We start from the raw sequence: 18,798 nt of genomic DNA on the forward strand, positions 1-18,798 counted from the left end.
AGCTGGATCAACTGCCTGGTACACATGGGGGCTAATGAGCTGTTTGCAGCAGGCAGCCATTAGAGATCCCATTATTTCAGCACCCATTTTCACCCTGGGATCTTTTTAGTTGCTGAGTACTCCCCTCCTCTTCTTGCTTTGAATTGACACCTTTGGGTGTCCATCTCATCTCTGTGCTCCCTCTCAGTAGCTGTGGACTCCTATTTTCTGGCAGCAGCACCAGCCCTTCTTGGATATTCACAGTGGCCAGCCAGCCTCAGATGTATTTACCCTTACTTAGACCCTAGTCTACACAGTATTTTATCTTTGCTGGGCACAAGGACCAAATACAATCTGGGGATTCCTTCCCCACTAAATCTTAACCCTCCCTCTCTCCTCTGCAGCAAGTTGCCCACTGCACTCTGTTTTCTACCCCAGACAGATTGCTGGGGAGGAAGGTGATGGCAGCAAAAATCACCTCTGTAGGTATGTAGAGAACTATGGTAGTATTTGCTGCTTGGAAAACTGCTCCCCACCTTCTTCAGGAAGGCCCACAGACTACCAGCTTAACCACATGGGTTAAGCCATGCCCCAAAAGTCTGAAAGCACAGTCCACAAGAGCAGGATTTAACATATCAAGGAGACAGCAATTTAAATACACCTTATGCTGTTTCAGAAACCTGTTCTCTGTCTTTTCAGGCATGGGTGGGAAGATTGTACTATGGGACCTGGATAAGCCAGAAGCCAAGTGTTATATTAAAATCTCTATGCCACAGGAGGCTTGTGAACACAGTTCTTTTGTTGAAATGTTCTATATATATATATTATATCTACAGATTGGGTTTAGCTTTACACCTTGGTTCTTCTGGTACAGCTGTTCACATTAGGAAAGCCAAACATGATGACAGCTCTGATAGCCAGCACTGTCTGATGCAAACATGGGAAGCAGGAAGCAAGAGAAATCAAAGAAAAATGCGCCTCTCCATTAATGCACAACAGCAAACAGCCCAGCCATATTCTTGCTGAAAGGAATTTGATGTCTCGGTCAGTGCTTTGCCTAATGAGCTACCAACATCAATCTGTCATCATCTGTATTATTTGAAATGGCCTCTGCTGACATAAGGTATATTCATGGACTGGCCCTCCTGGGCACTTGAGAGTTCAAGTCCTGGCCAGTTTATACCAAACTGAATGATAATGTAGGGTAACAGAATAATCACTGGCTTCCTTCCCTCAAGGGGAGACAAGAATGTTGTTCTAGGGATCTCCCCCAGCCAAGAATGGCTTTTGATTACAGAACAGGGAATATGAATTATTTGGTTCTCTGTGTACAAATAGTCTCCAGCAGTTCTTCGCTACAGTGCTTCAGCTCTCCAAAGCACATGTAGCACATCTGTCCATCTGTACTGGCATTTCCATAAGCCTGGCCCCGCTACCTGACTCTCAAAAACTTTCAGGGCTATATCAAAAGAAGCCAAGAAAGGGATGAACACTGACAATAGATAGGATTTTCAAGCAAAGAAATCCCCTTTTGTGCTCTATATCTACCTGTTCTTATGATACATGCATAATATTACACATTAATCCTGAAACAACTCTTAAACAGAAAATTATTTCCTCTGGAAACACCCACCAAGTGAGATTCCAGAGCGCAGCATTTCTAATCAACACCCAGCAGTTCTCTCAGAAACCGAATCCTTAACTTGCATCATTATACAACAGCATAACACCTTCATACAGCAAAGCAAATAATTTGTCATGAAAGTTATGGCAAATGACATCTACTGCATTCTTATTGGTGCAAAGTTAACAAAAGATCCTGTTTCCTTTCAGAAAGTACCTGGCAGTTGTCACAGCCTAATCTGAGTCAAGCCTTATGCTCCAGTGTTGATGCACACTTACAACTGCAGCTGAGGTCCAGGCAAGTTCCACAGCAAGGTAAACAGCAATGTTTGACACCAGAATTAACAGCTTTTCTGCTGGGAACTCATAGGTTTCAAAATGTATGAACTAGACTTGTCTTCCTCTTCTACAGCAAGTAAATATTATGTCTTCCATTTTGTCAGTGAAAGGCTTTCCTCCAACTATCCCAAGGGCAGGCTCATTTTCAAGACCTGTGTGTGGACTACAAGGGGTAGAGGATGGTTTCCTCTCTCCTTACATATAGCAGCATGCAGGAAAGTTTTTGGAAGCTGAGACATCCATTTTCAAAGGAACATTTCATACCAAAGTGCTCTGGTAAGCTACTAAGATAAATGCTGTCCCTAGAGTGGCATTGCCATGTGTGCTCTTCAAGGCAAATCCCTGACAAACCAGAAGTGGAGCAGAGAAGCTCACCATTTCAGTTGGGCTTCAAATGTTTTGACTTTTCAGTGCCAGTGCAGCTCTCTGTATACTAAATGCAGGTTTAAAAGTCGTGTGACACAGTGCTCTAGATAATGTGTCAAGGGGCAGTTCCCCAGTTGCTGGGGAATTCAGAGAGGTGACAGACTCAAGGACACTCTCGGAAATGGGATCCTTTCTGAAGAGAGTGAAAGAGATGTTTCTGTCAGTGACATGAGTGAGTGGCTCAAAGGGCGATGGCAGTGGGAATGAGGGGAGATCCAGGTGAACAGTTGAACGAGAGGATCAGGTCTTGGCCAAGGCTTTGCAGATGAGAGGAAAAAATTTAGCTTGATGATCTCATGAATGGAGAGTGACTTGGAGAAAGAATGGCAGACTTGGTGGACTTGCAGAGGGAGTGGTTGGGACTGTGGGAGATTAGTGGTTGTGCTGAGGAGGTCATCATATGGAAATCAGCATATATGAACAAGTTGAGCTATAGTGACAGATGAAATAGGGATGTCTGATTTGTTTGGCAGGAAGATTATGTTGCAGACCCAATCTGATTGTGTTAAACAAGAGGACTCAAAAAGACCCAAGATCACCTTCAAGAGGCAGACCAAGGTGTCAGGGAAAGGGTGCTGCCACCAGCAATGAAGAATGGAAATAAGGAATGGAAAAATTAGAAACCCGTGGTGACCAATAATACTCAACAGAACAGCAGAGACAAAGGCTGAGATGCCCGCTACAAACTCATGTATCCTCACCAAAGATGTTCTGTGAGCTATCTTTATATGCTTTATTCAGAAATCCAGGAGTACGAAAGCAGCATTCTGCACGAGCCAGTTGTATGTACAATTTCTAACTGCAGAATTCAATATTGCTGTTAGGTTCAGAATTTCTGGGCTGAAGGTAAACAAAGATACAGCTCTCTCTCCTTTGGCATTCCAAAACTTAAATTCATAAACATATCAGGAAAAGGTGTTGACGTGCATCTGTTTATACAAATGTGACACTGGATGTTGTTTTTATCAGCCCATAATGCTAACATTCACGTCTCCCTTTCTTTTAGACACTAAAGAGAAGGTCACCTGGGCACCTGTGTCTGTTCAGAGTGCCACACGTTTATTGCTCTTGACAGCTTGGAGTCCCTGTCTGCTGTGAAGCTGATGTTGTGTAAATTAAGTGAGGAAAGCTGTAACTCTAGCTACTTTGTTGTCATAAAAGTCATCCGTGCTTTATGTCTAACATGCAAAATTTCAGCTCCTTAAGCAGGAACGTCTGTATCATCCCTTTCAAATGCTCCAACTCGGGAAGACCCATTATTGTCACTACTACCTTACTGCAAATGTGTTATTAATATATTGTCTCTGTGCTATGAAATTAAAACATCCCCCTCATGTTTCCTGTCCCAATTCCAGTTTTTCAGCCATGTGGCTGGAAGGAAACAGAAAGAGTTGAATAAATGGATGATTTAGGGACATGTGACAGTAAAAACATCTTAATCATCTGCCTCACTAAAAATAAATAACTTTAATTTTTTTGAAAACCCTCTTACTTGTCAAAATTATGTAAATCTCACTGGGATATCAACTGGGTTTGTCATACCCCTGAAGGAGAGCTCCAAGGTGAGAAGGTGTATATGTTTGCCACCCACCCACCTGCCATTCCTTAACCCGGCCTGTGCAGCATGGACACTCCTGTCACTCATGCCCACGAGCCTCCATGGGAAAACACACGTGCCGTTTTCCAAACAGTGGCTTGGTATAAGTAGGTAACAACATTATGTTCTTAGGCTGTCACAGCATAAGAATGAATGTACAGCCTTTTCTCCCAAACTCAGTAGAAAAAGCACTTACAGTGCCAAGAGTGAACTTGGTTTCTCACATCAAAAACATGTCATTGCAGCTGAGCATGTGGGAATCCAGAGAGCACAGCAGGTTTCCCTAACACTCGCTACTAAATTTCAGGATTTAACTCAGCAAGGGATGACAACGTGTGGAGTTATCATGTGGAGTTCTCCATCAAAGAGACTAACAGCATCATAGGACATGACAGCATCCAGACCAATTGTGCATTTACATCTTCAAACGTTCCTGTAAGTAGAAGGAATTAATGTAGCATGTTTCAATGTGCCTTTTTAAACCAGAGTCATGTGTCTGTGCTGGTAATGCCAAGGCAGTCACTGGTTCTCATAGTGAGTGAAGTTTAAATTCACTTTGGTTGATGTGCTGTTCACTCAGACAAGGAGATGTCAGTTTGACTGCACAGTGTCTGTTTACTCCGTGAGAAATACTGTTTCTGCTGTCTGACCTGCTGTTTGCTCCTGCTGTTCAGCTCTGCAGCCTCTTCCCAGGTATCTTGCTTTATTTGTTCTAGGTTCTGATATGAAGTGATGATCATGGGGAGCATCCATACATGCTGGAAACCCAAACTATAGCACAAGGACATAGAGCCAAAAGAAAAACTTTAGCCTCTGCCCATCCCTGATTTCACAGTTGCCACCTATCCATCTCCAGTGCAGCTTTCCCACACCCAGAAAATTGCACAGGCATGATACTGAGAGGACCATGACAGCCCTGCAGGGCTGAAGCAAAAATATCCCACTGTTAAGAGTTGCATGGCAACATAAATATCTTTGGCCTTGTTAAAAGGGTAAAAAAGTATAAAAATTTGAGAAGAGGAGTGGGATTTCATACATACCAGGACAGCATAACACAGGATAAGCCACACAGGGGCTTGGAAACTCAGAAAACTGTGCTTGTCACTGGCTGCAGCATCAAAATGAAGAACAGAGAAAATGCGGAAATGGGGAGGAAAATTTAAATCAATCCAACACTTCACTAAGACAAAACATCTTATATAATCTTCCCACTGGGAAGAGAAGGAGAACAGACTTTCATGTAACAAATGCTAGTTATGTCACTTGATGTACTTCTGGAAGGCACTCAAGTATTTCAGTGGCATAGACAATAGGAGAGCAAAATAGAACAAGAGAGAACAGAACAGAAATAGATGTGGATGGCTTTGTCTGAGAGAGCTGGTCAAAAATGAGAATTTCTATTCCGATAAAAATTTCAGAATTCTTGAAAACCTTTCAGGCTCTTTCAGGGAAGAAAAAAAAATCAGTACAGTTTTGGAAAGGCACACCAGAAAATAAAATTTCTCTGAAATAATCAATACTTAATCTGGGATCCTAAATTTCAAGCCTTATCAATCCTGCTACATCTCCAGTAAATCCAGGAATCCCTAAAATTTTACTGGCTGGCACCTGGCATCTGGTTTGCCTGACTCTTAGATTCTTCTTCTGTTTTCTACCCAGCGATATCAAAACTTTTTACAATATTTGGTGAGTTATTTCAGATTGCAGAAGTGAAATAGAAAATAGTTATTTTCATTTTACAGTTAAAGGAAACCAGGGATTAACAGATTGAGATCAGCAAAGATGGGTGCAAAGGAATCTGTAGCTGGCCACTCAAAATTAGGGGCTCTCAAATTCAATGCCATGTCTGCATATTTTATTTCTCACAGTAAGAAATCTCCCAACAGCAAATACTACAGCAATCTACGGCACATGATCAGCCTGGCTTCCTTTAAAGACACATTTAGGGAAGAAAAAATGAATGAATACTTAATATTCTACTATTACAGTTGGGGAAAACTGTTCAGACTTCACAGGTTTTTCTGCAGCCTGGTATTTCTGGTATAGGGAGACTGGGGGACTTGGACTGTAATGAATCTACGCTAACTGACATCTGCGGATGATTTGCCCATCTATTGGAAAGGGGCCAATAAGATTATGTAAATCAATTAGTCTAATGTGTCTTGAGGTTTTTCTCAGAGCTCTGTGGGGTTTCACACACGTTATTTTTAAGTGGTGATTATACTTTCATTTAAGGAAGCAACGTGCTGCCGTGACAAGATCGGTCACTGCAGCTACCTGACGTTATCCCTGCACTTTCTTGCCATAGTGTGCAGGTTTCTGTGGAGGTGATGGCCATATAGAAGACAGCCCTGATGTTCCAATATCTTGTGAACTCTGTGATCCAAAAGTAATGTACTTAATCAAGTGTAAAGCAAGAGGTGATTAAGTTTTGCAGTACTGTACAATGCCTGACTGCTCTGAAATGCACCTTTTGATGTGGTGCAGAGAATTGGACCAGTTCTGTCTGCTTTACCAAAAAATGATGTCTTAGTAATCTGCAAAGAGAGCCTCAGAAATCCCCACAAGTGTTCAACTTTGATCTGAAGCTTTAAAAAGATGATATTTATCTGTTTGCTTGTTTAATTTGTTTGAATTTTAAGCTCAGGAAGGTGTCAATATGACATCTTTTGGAAGCAATTCTTTGCCTTTTTTTTTTTTTAGGTGAGGTTGAGCAGGAGCAGCGAGTTCCCAATCATCAGTAGTTGTTCTAAGCATCCAACCAAAAAAAAAAAGAAAAAAGAAAAAGAGAAAGCAAAAAAGAAAACCATCAACTCACCTTTCCATTGCAGTTTATATGAATTATTAAGAACTGAGATTCAGTGGAGCCTCAATTCTCGAGCACAGAATCAATACTGTATTTTATATAACAAGGGCAGTAAACCCAGCTTGTTCTACTTCCATCACAGTGAAGCCTTGTCAAGTCTCTCAGGCAACCTAATTCTCTGGGGCCAAAGTCTAACACTACTGATGTGAAAGGTGGATTGGGGTGGATTGAGGTGGATTGAAAACTGGCTGAACGGCTGGGCCTGGAGGGTGGTGATCAGTGGCACAAAGTCTAGTTGGAAGCCAGTAACTGGCAGTGTACCCCTGGGGCCAATACTGGGGTCCAGTCTTGTTTAACATCCTCATTAATGATCTGTATGATGGGGCAGAGTGTACCCTCAGTAAGTTTGTAGATGACACAAAACTGGGAGAAGGAGCTGATATGCCAGAAGGTCATGCTGCCATCCAGAAGGACCACTGGAGAAATGTCCTGACAGAAACCTCCTGAAGTTCCACAAGAAATCTGAAACCCTGGGAACAAAGGACCAACACCATGTCCAAATACAAGGTGGGGCCCACCTAGCTGGAAAGCAGCTTGGGAGAAAAGGACCTGGGGCAAGCTGAATAAGCCAACAAGGTGCCCTTGCTGCAAAGAGGGCTAATGGTATCCTGGGCTGCACTAGGCAGCAGCTTTAAGGCAGTTGATCTTTCCCCTTTATCAGCACTGATGAGGCCACCCCTAGAGTGCTGTGCCCAGTTCTGGGCTCCTCAGGACAGAAAAGACATGGACATACTGGAAACTACCTAGGGGCTACAAAGATGATTAAGGTACTGGACCATCTCTCCTATGTGGAAAGACTGAGAGAGCTGGGACTACTTAGCATAGAGAAGAGAAGGCCTGGAGAGATCTTAATGTATATTAATACCTGAAGGGAGGGTGCAAAGGGAATCGAGCCAGGCTCTTTGCTGCAGTGCCCAATGACGGGACCAAAGGCAATGAGAACAGACTGAAAAAGGAGTTCTGTCTGAACATCAGGAAACACTGTTTTACTTTGAGGGTTACCAAGCATGGGCACAGGTTGCTCAGAGAGGCTGGAGATATTCAATAATGATCTGGAGATGGTTCTGGGCAACTGTCTGTAGGTGGCCTTGCTGGTTTAGTGGGATTGGACAAGATGACCTCATGAGATCCATTACAACATCATCTATTCTGTGACAGTGTGATTATGTGAAGGACTTGTTCACTTCAGCGGTGTTAAAATGTGACCTTCTGTCCAGGAGCTCATGGAATTCAACTCACTTTCTTGTGCTATAACTATTTGCTAAAGGACTATGCCCCAGACATGGAAGAGACAGAATAGATCTGCATGGAGCTCAATGAGGAGTTATTTCTGCAGTTATTGCCTCTTGAGCGAGGGTGGTAAAAAAGAGCCTGTCATGAGGGGACACACAGGCCTGAAGGGAACTGCTATCACCAATCTCACTTCCAGAAAAGAATAATTAAGCAGCTTTGTATCAGTCTGTATCCAAAAAGTGAAAGGCTTCTTTGTCATATTGCCAGCAGCCAAACTACCTGATTGCACTTTCAAACACCATTCCCAAACACAAGATAATAAATCCTGTTTGTTGTTTGAGTTCTTTAAGTTCTTTGAAAATGGAAGCTGAAGTTGACTGAACTGGGTTATATATTATATTTAGGAACACCAAGAGCTTGGCTGCAGAAACATTATACATCCTACAGTATTTGCAACTCTGAAGTGGAGAAGATGTCACCTAAGAAACTGAGTAATGACCACACTAAATTTATAAGTAATGGTCTAATTCATTTGCTGGTGTAATTGTATGTCACATAGGTGAAAACCAATTTCAGTCTGCACCTGTTGGAAGTTTACCCGTGTTTCATACCAGAAAAGGTAAAAGGGAATTAAAAGATTCACAGGTTAGAAACTGAACTGTGGGTTAAATTTGTTTTTTCTAGACAAATTTACCAAGATTCAAAAGATACCCACAAGGAACATTCAGAGTGCGTTTTGGTACACTGAACCTTCATCCCTCAAGTGTTCCAGGCCAAAGACAAGAAGACAAATGATCCTCCACTCAGCAGAACAAATGCCAAACAACACCTGCTGCAAATGAGGAGAAGAAACAAATCATGCTCAGAGCATATTTTTTCCTGCAAGAGAGAGGAAGAGCTTTTCTTTTCCCCAGGAATCTTGTCAATATGTAAATATGCTGAAGAAAATAATTTAATCTTTTTAATCTCTTCTTACTCTCCTTCTTCATCACTTAATCTATCCAACAGAACCGTTTCTATTTCTGCTATCTTCCATATTTCCAGATTCTAGAAGAGAGAGCCATGACTCAAGACTGATTTTTTTCACCAATCTTTCAGCCCCACTGACACTATCTTGCAAGCTGAGAAATGCTCATCTGAAGTGAAAACTTCTAAATATGCTGAAGTCCTCCTATTCATCTCAAATCTGCAGCTAATTCCTGAACTGCTTGAAAATGATGACAGAGATTCAGATATTTTAAAGCCAAAAGGGAACTTTGTTATTCTGCAGCCTGATCACCACCATAACATAGATCATAGAAAACTACTCTGAAATCCCAGCAGAAAAACCTTTGCTACTGGTTGAGCTAGAGTCTATCTTGCTAAAGTAATTTCAGTTTAAATTAAAGACCTTAAATGCTGGGCATATCATAGAAGCTATATTCTGCTCCATAGAACCGTTTTGTTATCCAGTTACTGTTTTGTAAACATATACACTGCAAATGTAAATATAAGTTGGGGTCCAGCACTCCTGAGCATTTAGCCAGCTAATTTTCATCTACATTCCCCTTAAAACTCTTCTGTGACCTTTAGGATCTTCTGCCAAGTCCTCAAATCAAAATAGTCAAGAAAAATTTCTATAAGACACTTAATTCGCAAACTAAAATTCTAGAAACTACTGGAAGTATTCAGATTATTCAGAGAAACAAAGAGCTGATGCAAAAGATTTAGAAACTATGTCTCATTTCCTATTCCAAATTAATTCAGTAGCAGAAGTTGCTATATAATTACATTTAGTTTTGAATGTGATCCTTAGAACTGATTCAAATTCCATTTTCTAACTTATCATGTTACTGATCTCACAATTTAGACTGGTGTCTGGCGAGATCTGGGCCCTAACAAAATGTGTCCTGTTTACCAGAAAGCTCAATTAACGCTAGCATCTCTCCACATTTAACTGGAGGGATCACATTCCTCCTGCACATACTGTATTCGGTTGGTAGAAGAGTGTCTAAAAATTATGTTCCATTTTTGCTGATGCTTTCTCCTTTAGCTGCTTTCGCAGACTTCGCAACATCCTACCTGATAAAATTTACTTTGGCCAATATTAATCAGTCAGCTTGATGTCCTAACATTTACTTTTCTCTTTTGTTGTTTGCAATGCCTCTTGGAACTGGGACAAATCTCAGACATGCGCTCATGCAAAGTCTGTGGTATGTACTATATAAATGAGACCCCAGTTCTAGCTACCTCGCTTCCATCTGAACAGTATTCTTAGATCTTTATTTCTGAAGGGGATTGGTTTTCCTCGGGTGCCATGAAGGCACTAGTAGCTTTCATATTGCTTATTCAGCTTCCAATTCACAAAGCTGCACCAGCAGCACCCCCTGCTCCCTTGGGCTGTGATGACCCAAAATCTGAAGCAGCAGCTGAATTTGCTGTGAATTATATTAATGGCCACAGCCATCATGGATACAAGTTTGCCTTAAACAGGATCGACAATATCGTCGTGCGACCCCAGGTAAGTGAGGAGCTTGCAGGCAGAGCATTGCCTTAACCTGGAGGTGCCTGGCGATGACCAGCAAGCCCTGCCAAGGGCTGTATCCTCACATGGGGTAAATCTGCATGGCTCTGTTGATTTAAATGGGGCAATGCCACCTTAGAGCAGTTGAGAATCCAGGTCACTCAAAGAACAGAACAGGGAGGGCGGGGGGAAAAGAACTGTTCAGGTACTTTTGTACGATGCTCAGAAGGGCTCAGTTTGCAAAAGCAGCCTGTTTGCCAGGGCAAAATATGGATTCATGAGCCCAGTATCTAATCTGGAGAAAAACTGTGAGGATAATCTTAATGAAGCAGGTAATTATTTATTGGCTAAATGCATACCTATCATAACTCCACGCTATTGGGGATTTTGCAGTAGGCATGAATTTCACCTAATATCCCGTTGAGCTGCCAAGGAAGCTGAATGGAAGTAACTGTGGCTTGCAGTCTCATTTGCACTCAGATCTACTGACATCATTGTAGCCCTATAGAAAGCTGTAGAGATCATCATGAATACAATGCAGGCACCTATTCAAAATATTTGGCTCTCAAAATACTGAAAATCGTCCCAAATATTAACAAGAATTAAACTCTATGGCTTTTTTCCTAATTGATACGAGAGAAAGGATACCAAAGTCATTTACAAGAGACTAAAAATGGACATTAATGAGATTAGAAGTGTGCCCACAGTTACCTACATGAACTACTGGTGACACCACTTTGCTCATATTTAATACTTAGACTAAAATAACTTCATAAGTTTAAATGGAATCACTCAAACCCCAGAGTCAATTTGGAGCTAGGGAACTTCACTTCTGCCCTTTCACCAACATCTTATGTTATAGTTGCAAAGGTTCAGGAACAGCCATAAAAGATCCTGCAGTCCACACACAACATGAGTGTTGGGGCTGGAACTTGTCTGGTGTAATTCAGTGTAATTGCAATGGGCTAAATGGGACAGGCCAATGTACACCAGTGTGTGCTTGGTATCTGGCTATAGAAACACAAAGGTTTTTCATCAATGAAGCCAGATGTTGATTTTTAAAAACTACCCAACAAAATAAAATCAGGTTAACTTCAGAGAACCACATGCAGGCTGGACTTTCCAAAATCTATGGACCAGTTCCTTAGCTGGAAAACAAATCAGTGTGACTATCTTGACTTATGCCAGCTAAAATTCTAGGTCCTGCTTTTTACAAAGTTAAATAATAAGGACTTATTCAGTTACATTAGCATATGCCTGGAGTTACCCAATGACAGTCAGCAACAGAGACCACAGCACTGCCCCCGAGAAGAAATCTGGTTATATTTTGTGAAGTAATTACTACAATTGTGGTTTTTTTTTCCTTCCAGGGGCCAAATAATGAAATAGTGTTTCTTGAACTTGACTTACTAGAGACCACGTGCCACATTCTCAGCCCTACACCTCTCGCAAATTGCACAGTAAGGAGCTTCACAGAGCATGTGAGTATCTAAACCACTCCTAGCTTGGTCCAAAGGTATGTGTTCAGTATGTTGATGCTAGAGGCCAGGCTATCATCAGTTACATTGCTGAGCAAATGTTATATCACTGTAACAGCCTGTAACCATCCAATCATTTGTAATGCCCTTCTTGATATAGCTGCCTTCATGTCATGAAGGATTTCACTCCTGGGTTTCTTTCATGTCCTGTTATCTAAAGAGGACAGGTCACTGTGAGTGTAATGTCCCACATACAGTTCAGGAATGCCATGGGGCCTTGTTTATGAGCTCCAGATTCACCCCTCCATGCTCAGCTCAGGTGTTACTGCCTTGTTGCAGACTGTAGACAGGGTGGGTTGTGAATCTGTGAAACGCAACCTGCCCTTGGCTACAGGAGGGGTGTTAACAAGGGAAATTCCATTCAGTCTTCTGGCCACCTAGTCCCAGTCAAGGCTCCAAGAAAGCTATTCCCTTCAGGCAAGTTTCTGCCTTCAAAGTAACACTCAGCTGGTAAGTACTCAAATATTTGGTTCTTATGCAAGTGTGATCCAACTGTGAAAAGCCTTGACCAAAGTAGTGGAAGTGCTGAGTATGGGCAGCTCTGGTTTGTAAGCAGAAAGAAGCATGAGCAGTTAACAATTTAAGTCTGCTGTTTACAGAATGGGGCCCCATTCACAGGGCTTATGACTACATTTGAATCATTATCTACCCCTGTATTCACCAGGACCTGTTTTTTATCACTAATTTTTAGCTGTTTTTATCATTTATTTTTACCTGTTTCCTCTTCCCAAGGAATCCAGCTTTCTCTTTGACATCTCCTCCCCTCCTGGATGGATCATCTTGCATGTTAGCCAGCTCACACAGGGCACCATGCTCTGCTGTTAGCATGGCCATGGACCAGCTGAGATTAGTGAGAATGTTAGCATACAGCTCTGCAGGTCTTCATTCATAAGCCTTCATATTCTTTGCTCTTTATGAGAGAGGAGCCTGAACAAAACATCCATAACCTGGCTATCCTGGCACTCCTGATATATCAAGATCCAGATTCGGATCTAAATTTTGCAGCTCAGGTCTGCCTTTCCCAAAATGACAGACACCTGGACTTGCCCAGCAGCACCTTGGCAATCAGACTGCTTTCACCAGAAACATGTGGGCAGGATCTCTTCTTTTGAATTTAGTAGTGGTTGCCCTTTTCAGAAATTCCTATTTATCTGAATGATGTAACCCTTTGATTTTTGTCTCTCTCTAGGCAGTTGAGGGGGACTGTGATGTCAAACTGCAGAATTTGGATGGAAAGTTCTCTGTAGTTGCTAGTAAATGCCACTCACATGCAGGTAAAGACTTTGTTCATTAGATTTGAATCTAGAGGATGGAGTATTGTTACAGCAGTGGGTACAGTTCACTAGATTTTCTGATTCTAAAATGCCAGGAAGTGCTGTGCATAAATATGGCATAAAGGGTGACATTGATGAGTTTTATAAACTCAGGTGCTTTGAAACCAATTTTTTCCCCTTTTCTGATTTCATTTCCCTACAAACCCAGCCCTCTCTCTTTGCTCCTCTTTACTATGACAATTAAGATACTCTAAGACTACCTGGGGAGCCATTCCCAGATTTTACCTAGAGATTGCTGCTACTGAGGCTTTTCACTTAGGAGTTTAGCCTCCAGAATTTGTTTCCTTGTTGGTCTGAATTTACTAGAGCTTGTTGATCTTTAGGGCCCCTTTACCAGATGCATCTTATTTACTAAGCATTTTCAATTACCAGCACTTTCAATATTGCCACAGGAAAGTGGAATCTCTGTTCTGTACGAGATCTTTTTGATCTATACAAGATTTCCCCGGTGCTACTTTCAAAACTACTGAGTGAACGAAAAACCACAAATCCAAGAAATCAAAATATATTCTCTTTTTCCACCATTCTTTGTGTGAGCTGCGAGATCTTTTAATTGGTATCATGGATAATATGCTAGAAAGAGAATTGATTAAAACCTGAGTAAGAACATTCAAAATGTGCTACTGACGTCCAGAGCACTTCTGCTGCAGACTCGAATATCAAAAGCAGTGCGAGATGCTGCCATCTATATAGTCTGTGCTGCAAAAACTCCTTCCCCTGTAATTTGGGAGAGGCCATGAAGCAGTGTTTGTGTGACTGGATAGGTCTGTAATGCCTTTCAAAACAACCTGGGCTGATGGAAGCATCACCTGTCCGGTTCCTCCTGCAGACTCACGTGAAGATGTTCTCCGACTCTGCCCTGACTGTCCACTGCTGGCAACTCTGAATAACACCGAGGTGTTATCAACAGTTACAGCTGCACTCAACGACCACAACAGCAAAACTGCTGATGCTTACCTCAGGCTCCTTGAGATCGGAAGAGCCAGGATACAGGTAATTGCTAGAACTATGCCCAGCCTTCCATGTAAACAGAGTATTTCTACTGTGGTAATTGTGCAGTGCTAACTAGTTATGTTTGCAAACTGATTTAGCTCATTCTAAATCACCCTACCCAATTGCTCTTGATTTCCCAAGCAATTTGTGTCACTTTAGCCACAGGATTCCCTTTGACTTCAGTGGGAGATGCAGAGCTAGAAGCCACATTTGCCTTTTATCTTTTCTCAGCAGCTCTGCAGCTTCACAGTGCAAAGTCAGTTAAACGATTTTCCTGTTTTATCAGTATCACCCAGTGCATGTTGTCTCTGTTGAGTTTGCTGTGGCTGCCACGAACTGCTCAGCAGAAGAAGCTAAAGATAATGCAGAGGCTTGTCAACTGCTGCCTGACGATCAGTCTGTAAGTATGCCAGCACATCAGTCCCCCAGCTCAGAGGTGGGAAAATGGCACCTGTGATGCGCTTAAACTTGTGCAGGAATAGACCTTTGTGAGGATGAAAGTGCAAGCCTTGCACACCATCATGACATGCTGCTGGGGTTTAACTCCAGCCAGTCACTGAGCACCACAGCTGCTCACTCACACCCCTTCTCCCCTAGAGGGGATGGGGATGAGAATGGAAAAAACCTTGTGGGTTGAGATAAAGATTTTTTAATAGGATAGCAAAGGAGGATGATGATGATGATAGTTATAATAACAACAATAATGATAATAAAACAAGTGATGCACAAATGCAATTGCTCACATGCAGAAGGAAAAAACCCACCAATCTGATGCCCAGTCTGTTTCCAAGCAGCAATCCCACCTCCTAGCTCACTTCCCCAGCTATATCCAGGGCATGATGCTCTGTGGCAGGGAACATCCCCTGGGTCAGCCTGGGCCAGCTGTCCTGGCTGTGCTCTCCCAGCTTCTTGTGCACCTGGCAGGGCATGGGAAGCTGAAAAGTCCTTGTCTTTGCATAGACATTACAACTACCTAGCAACAACTACAAACATCAGTGTGTTATCAACATTATACTCACACTAAATCCAAACACAGCACTACACCAGCTACTAGGAAGAGAATTAACTCAATCCCAGCTGAAACCAGGACATACGCTTTTCAATATATAATTCCTAAACTATGTCACACATTCCTCTCTGAGGTATCTGGACTGAATCCTGATGTACTGGAATATGTTTCAAAAAGGCTCAAGGGCAAAACAATCCTTAACACAAAATATGTTTGATCAACATAATACAAATATTATTGTTTGCTCTTCTTAACATGAACACCTGAGAAAATCAGGCTCTTTGTACTGGATAGTACAACAACACATAACAAAAGGGCAGATTGTTTCATCTTCCTACAATTTAAGTGCTGTCAGTGTGCTTTGGTTTGATATGTAGGCTCCTGAGAGCTATACCGTGTAGTTTTTCATGCAAGGAGTTTTCTTTTGTTTCTGACTGAGTCCCAGGCAGTTTTAGTGGCTGGGAATCTTTTACCTAGATTCCTAGATATTCTTTCCACCCATCATGTCCAGACATACATGTCTTACTCTGGAAGAATACAGGTGCTTCACTTATTTTCTGGTTATGCACATAAACAGCTTGGATTTTGTGTCCAACAAACTAAAAAACAAGCACTTTACTGCTCAGATAAAACATGAGAAGATGTAGCTGCTTCTAAACATATTGAAATTAAAATTGTAATGCATGTCTCCTTAATTTTATAACTATTTTGTCTCGACTATGTTCTGCTTTGTCAGAATTTTGGTTTCTGCACAGCAGCAGAAACCAAACAGCCCTCACAGAGCCTCCAGGTGGACTGCCAGCTCTACGGACATCAGGTACTGACTCCAGATGTTCCCTCCCTTTCCTGAGTATTCTACCCTACTAGTTAGAAGCCATCACCCTGCAGACCACGTTAGCTCTCTATGATAATTCCAGTTCAACTTTACAGCCTAAAATAACCAAGATAAGGTAGCTCCTAGTTGTCCTATGGATTTCTGTGTCAGGAATTCTGTCACCTCTGTCATCCATGCCTGACACACCTTGTTCTCCTAATCATCTGTGAGCCTCACATGTCAGGTAGGGCAAAGGGAACCAAACTGCTCAGCTAGGGGAAGGGACAACTAGATGTGAAACATAAATGAGCCACTGTGGTCAGTGAAATCAGCTGGGTTGTTTTGCTTGGTCCCTAGATGTGACTGAGTGCAGGGACCCTGACCTGACCTGCTATAGAAAAGGAGGGAAGCCTGTATGGGCTGGAGCTGAGTGCTCTCCAGGTATTTTAGCTTCCATTTGATCTGAGAAGGGCGAGGTGGTGGTGGAACACTTCCTACAGACCAGAGGTCTTGGAACTAGCTGGCTGGGAGGTATGTGACAGAAAGAGTAAGACTGCTGGGCCTGAATGTTTCACTAGCTGCACAGAAGGTCCTCAAAGTTCACCGAGCACAGAATTTGGTGTAATGACACGCTGGATATTGAAAATGTTTTCCTGGGCTCCTGTGTCTGTGTTCAAATGCAAAGTGAACTTTTGTGATGCTCAGGAACACTTTGTATCTAAGTTAGAAGCCTATATCTAGTTGGGAGCAGGGTACCTAATAAGACATCAATGACCTGTATATTATGAACCTCAAGGCAGACAGACAGACACACAGACACAGACACACACACAAACAAACCCTGTTTTTTTTCTTTTCCAGCCTGGAGTCACCTACTTTCAAGCAGGACAAGGTACATCAGCAGGACTTGTTCCCAGTGTGGTACAAGGTTTCACAAACCATAATCTCAGGATTTCCCACAATAGCCCTGTTGCATCTGAATCCAGCTCTTCAGAATTCCCTTCTTCTGCTCTCTCAGCTAAAGCTGTAGCAAAGAGAGCAGTTGCAGAGGTTGCTCAGCATGACAAAGTACCACGTCCAGTTGGCTTTGTGCCTCCTCCTCCTCCATGCCCTGGGAGGATTCGCCATTTCAAGATATAGGCTGTTTCAGCCATGGCAGTGCAGCTGACTGAAGGATCAGCATGCAGCAGCAGCAACACACAGACAACATCGAGTGCAAATAGGAGAGAACACTTGACTCTGAACCCAAATGAGTTTTAACCTACAGAGAGCAGAGCTGTGGCCAGGATCTTGCAAAGGCCTTCTTCAAAATATAAGTGATTACAACATAGAGCAGTTTTTTTCTCTACATACAGGGATGCTTTAGTTAAACTACAGGAAATACTGTTTCAATGAAACTGTTGTAAAAGCTATACAACAGTTGTAGCTTCGTGACGGAAACACCACCTGAAAGGTTACTTCACAATAAAATGTTCAACAGAAATGCTTTGGTCCTTTCTATCTGTATATATTTTCATTTCATTGTCAAGTATCTCCTTCAGAGCATTATGACTCATATTCTGGGCTTGATTTCAAAAACAGTAAGCTCCTGCACTTCTCATCAGCTTCACTGGGACGTGTGGGTGCTGCAGAAAATCAGGTCAGTCTTTTCTTTTGATCACACACCAGTAATACTAAAGAAGTGGCAGGAAAAGTTGTATTTTTCCCTTCCACCTGTAGTGTTTCCCAGCATGTACCTACATTTAATATCCACCAGAAGTACCTCAATACTTTTGGACATGGCATAAGGAATACAGTAAGAGCATCCCTGCTCATGAAAAGAACAAAGCCTCAGGACACATTCACTGCTGCACAGGCACAGGCTGAACACATCAACCCTTCCGGCCAAGCACATGTGTATTCTCTGCCTTCCAGCAGATACACAGGTTGGAAATGATCACAGGGCACTGTATGCCCTGTGTACCTGTGAGAGAATACTAATTCAAGGGAATAAAAATATACTACAAACATGTAGCTCGTCTAATAGGACCCAAGCAGCGATGGCAATTTACCATTGTCCTAGCAGTCAAATCTTCTTCAAATTTGACATGTGTTAGAGGCAAAATCTATTCTAGGTAGAGAAGTAATAAGGGACAGGGGCCAGAAGGATCTTTGCTGCCAGGCAGACTGGAATTCTGCAGACCCGGGGGAGCAGTCTCAAAGACAGTCATGAATCTTTAACCAGGAACAGCACTTGCTACAAGATAATTATCATGCAGGCAGCAAAAGCTGCAGAACACATGTCATTTCTGAACTGTTTGAAACAACCACCCTGTTCTCTTAGTTACAACCTCCCGGTATTCAGTAAGCAACACAACTAACATTTGTTCTTGGTGACAGTGCAACAGGTTGCACTACAGGGGAGCTCTGTTTGTGCTTCATCAGGGCTGCAACAGGGTGTGTGGAGGGGAAAGAGAAAGGGAAATCAGCTCGAACTCTATGAGTACAATGTGGTGGCAACACACTGCCAACAGGGTCTCCCCATGAAGGCAGCAGCCTTCAAGA

The 18,798-nt window shown here is 42.3% G+C and overlaps 1 protein-coding gene and 1 long non-coding RNA gene across 2 annotated transcripts; both read left to right on the forward strand.

Moving 5' to 3' along the window:
• Positions 1-2,921: 2,921 nt before the first annotated feature.
• Positions 2,922-6,960, forward strand: LOC311194105. Its single transcript, XR_014617432.1, has 3 exons — positions 2,922-3,058; positions 4,272-4,399; positions 6,668-6,960. It is a non-coding gene; the product is annotated as an uncharacterized lncRNA (long non-coding RNA).
• A 3,362-nt stretch (positions 6,961-10,322) lies between these two features.
• AHSG (alpha 2-HS glycoprotein) lies at positions 10,323-17,737 on the forward strand. The gene is made up of 7 exons (XM_084267745.1): positions 10,323-10,563; positions 11,937-12,047; positions 13,294-13,378; positions 14,268-14,431; positions 14,718-14,831; positions 16,177-16,257; positions 17,116-17,737. Exons 1-7 carry the CDS (start codon positions 10,360-10,362, stop codon positions 17,392-17,394), a joined length of 1,038 nt encoding a protein of 345 aa, XP_084123871.1. The 5' UTR covers positions 10,323-10,359; the 3' UTR covers positions 17,395-17,737.
• The last annotated feature ends 1,061 nt before the right edge of the window (positions 17,738-18,798 follow it).

Source organism: Gallinula chloropus (genome assembly GCF_964237585.1).
Source record: "Gallinula chloropus genome assembly, chromosome: 8".
Lineage (NCBI taxonomy): Eukaryota > Metazoa > Chordata > Aves > Gruiformes > Rallidae > Gallinula > Gallinula chloropus.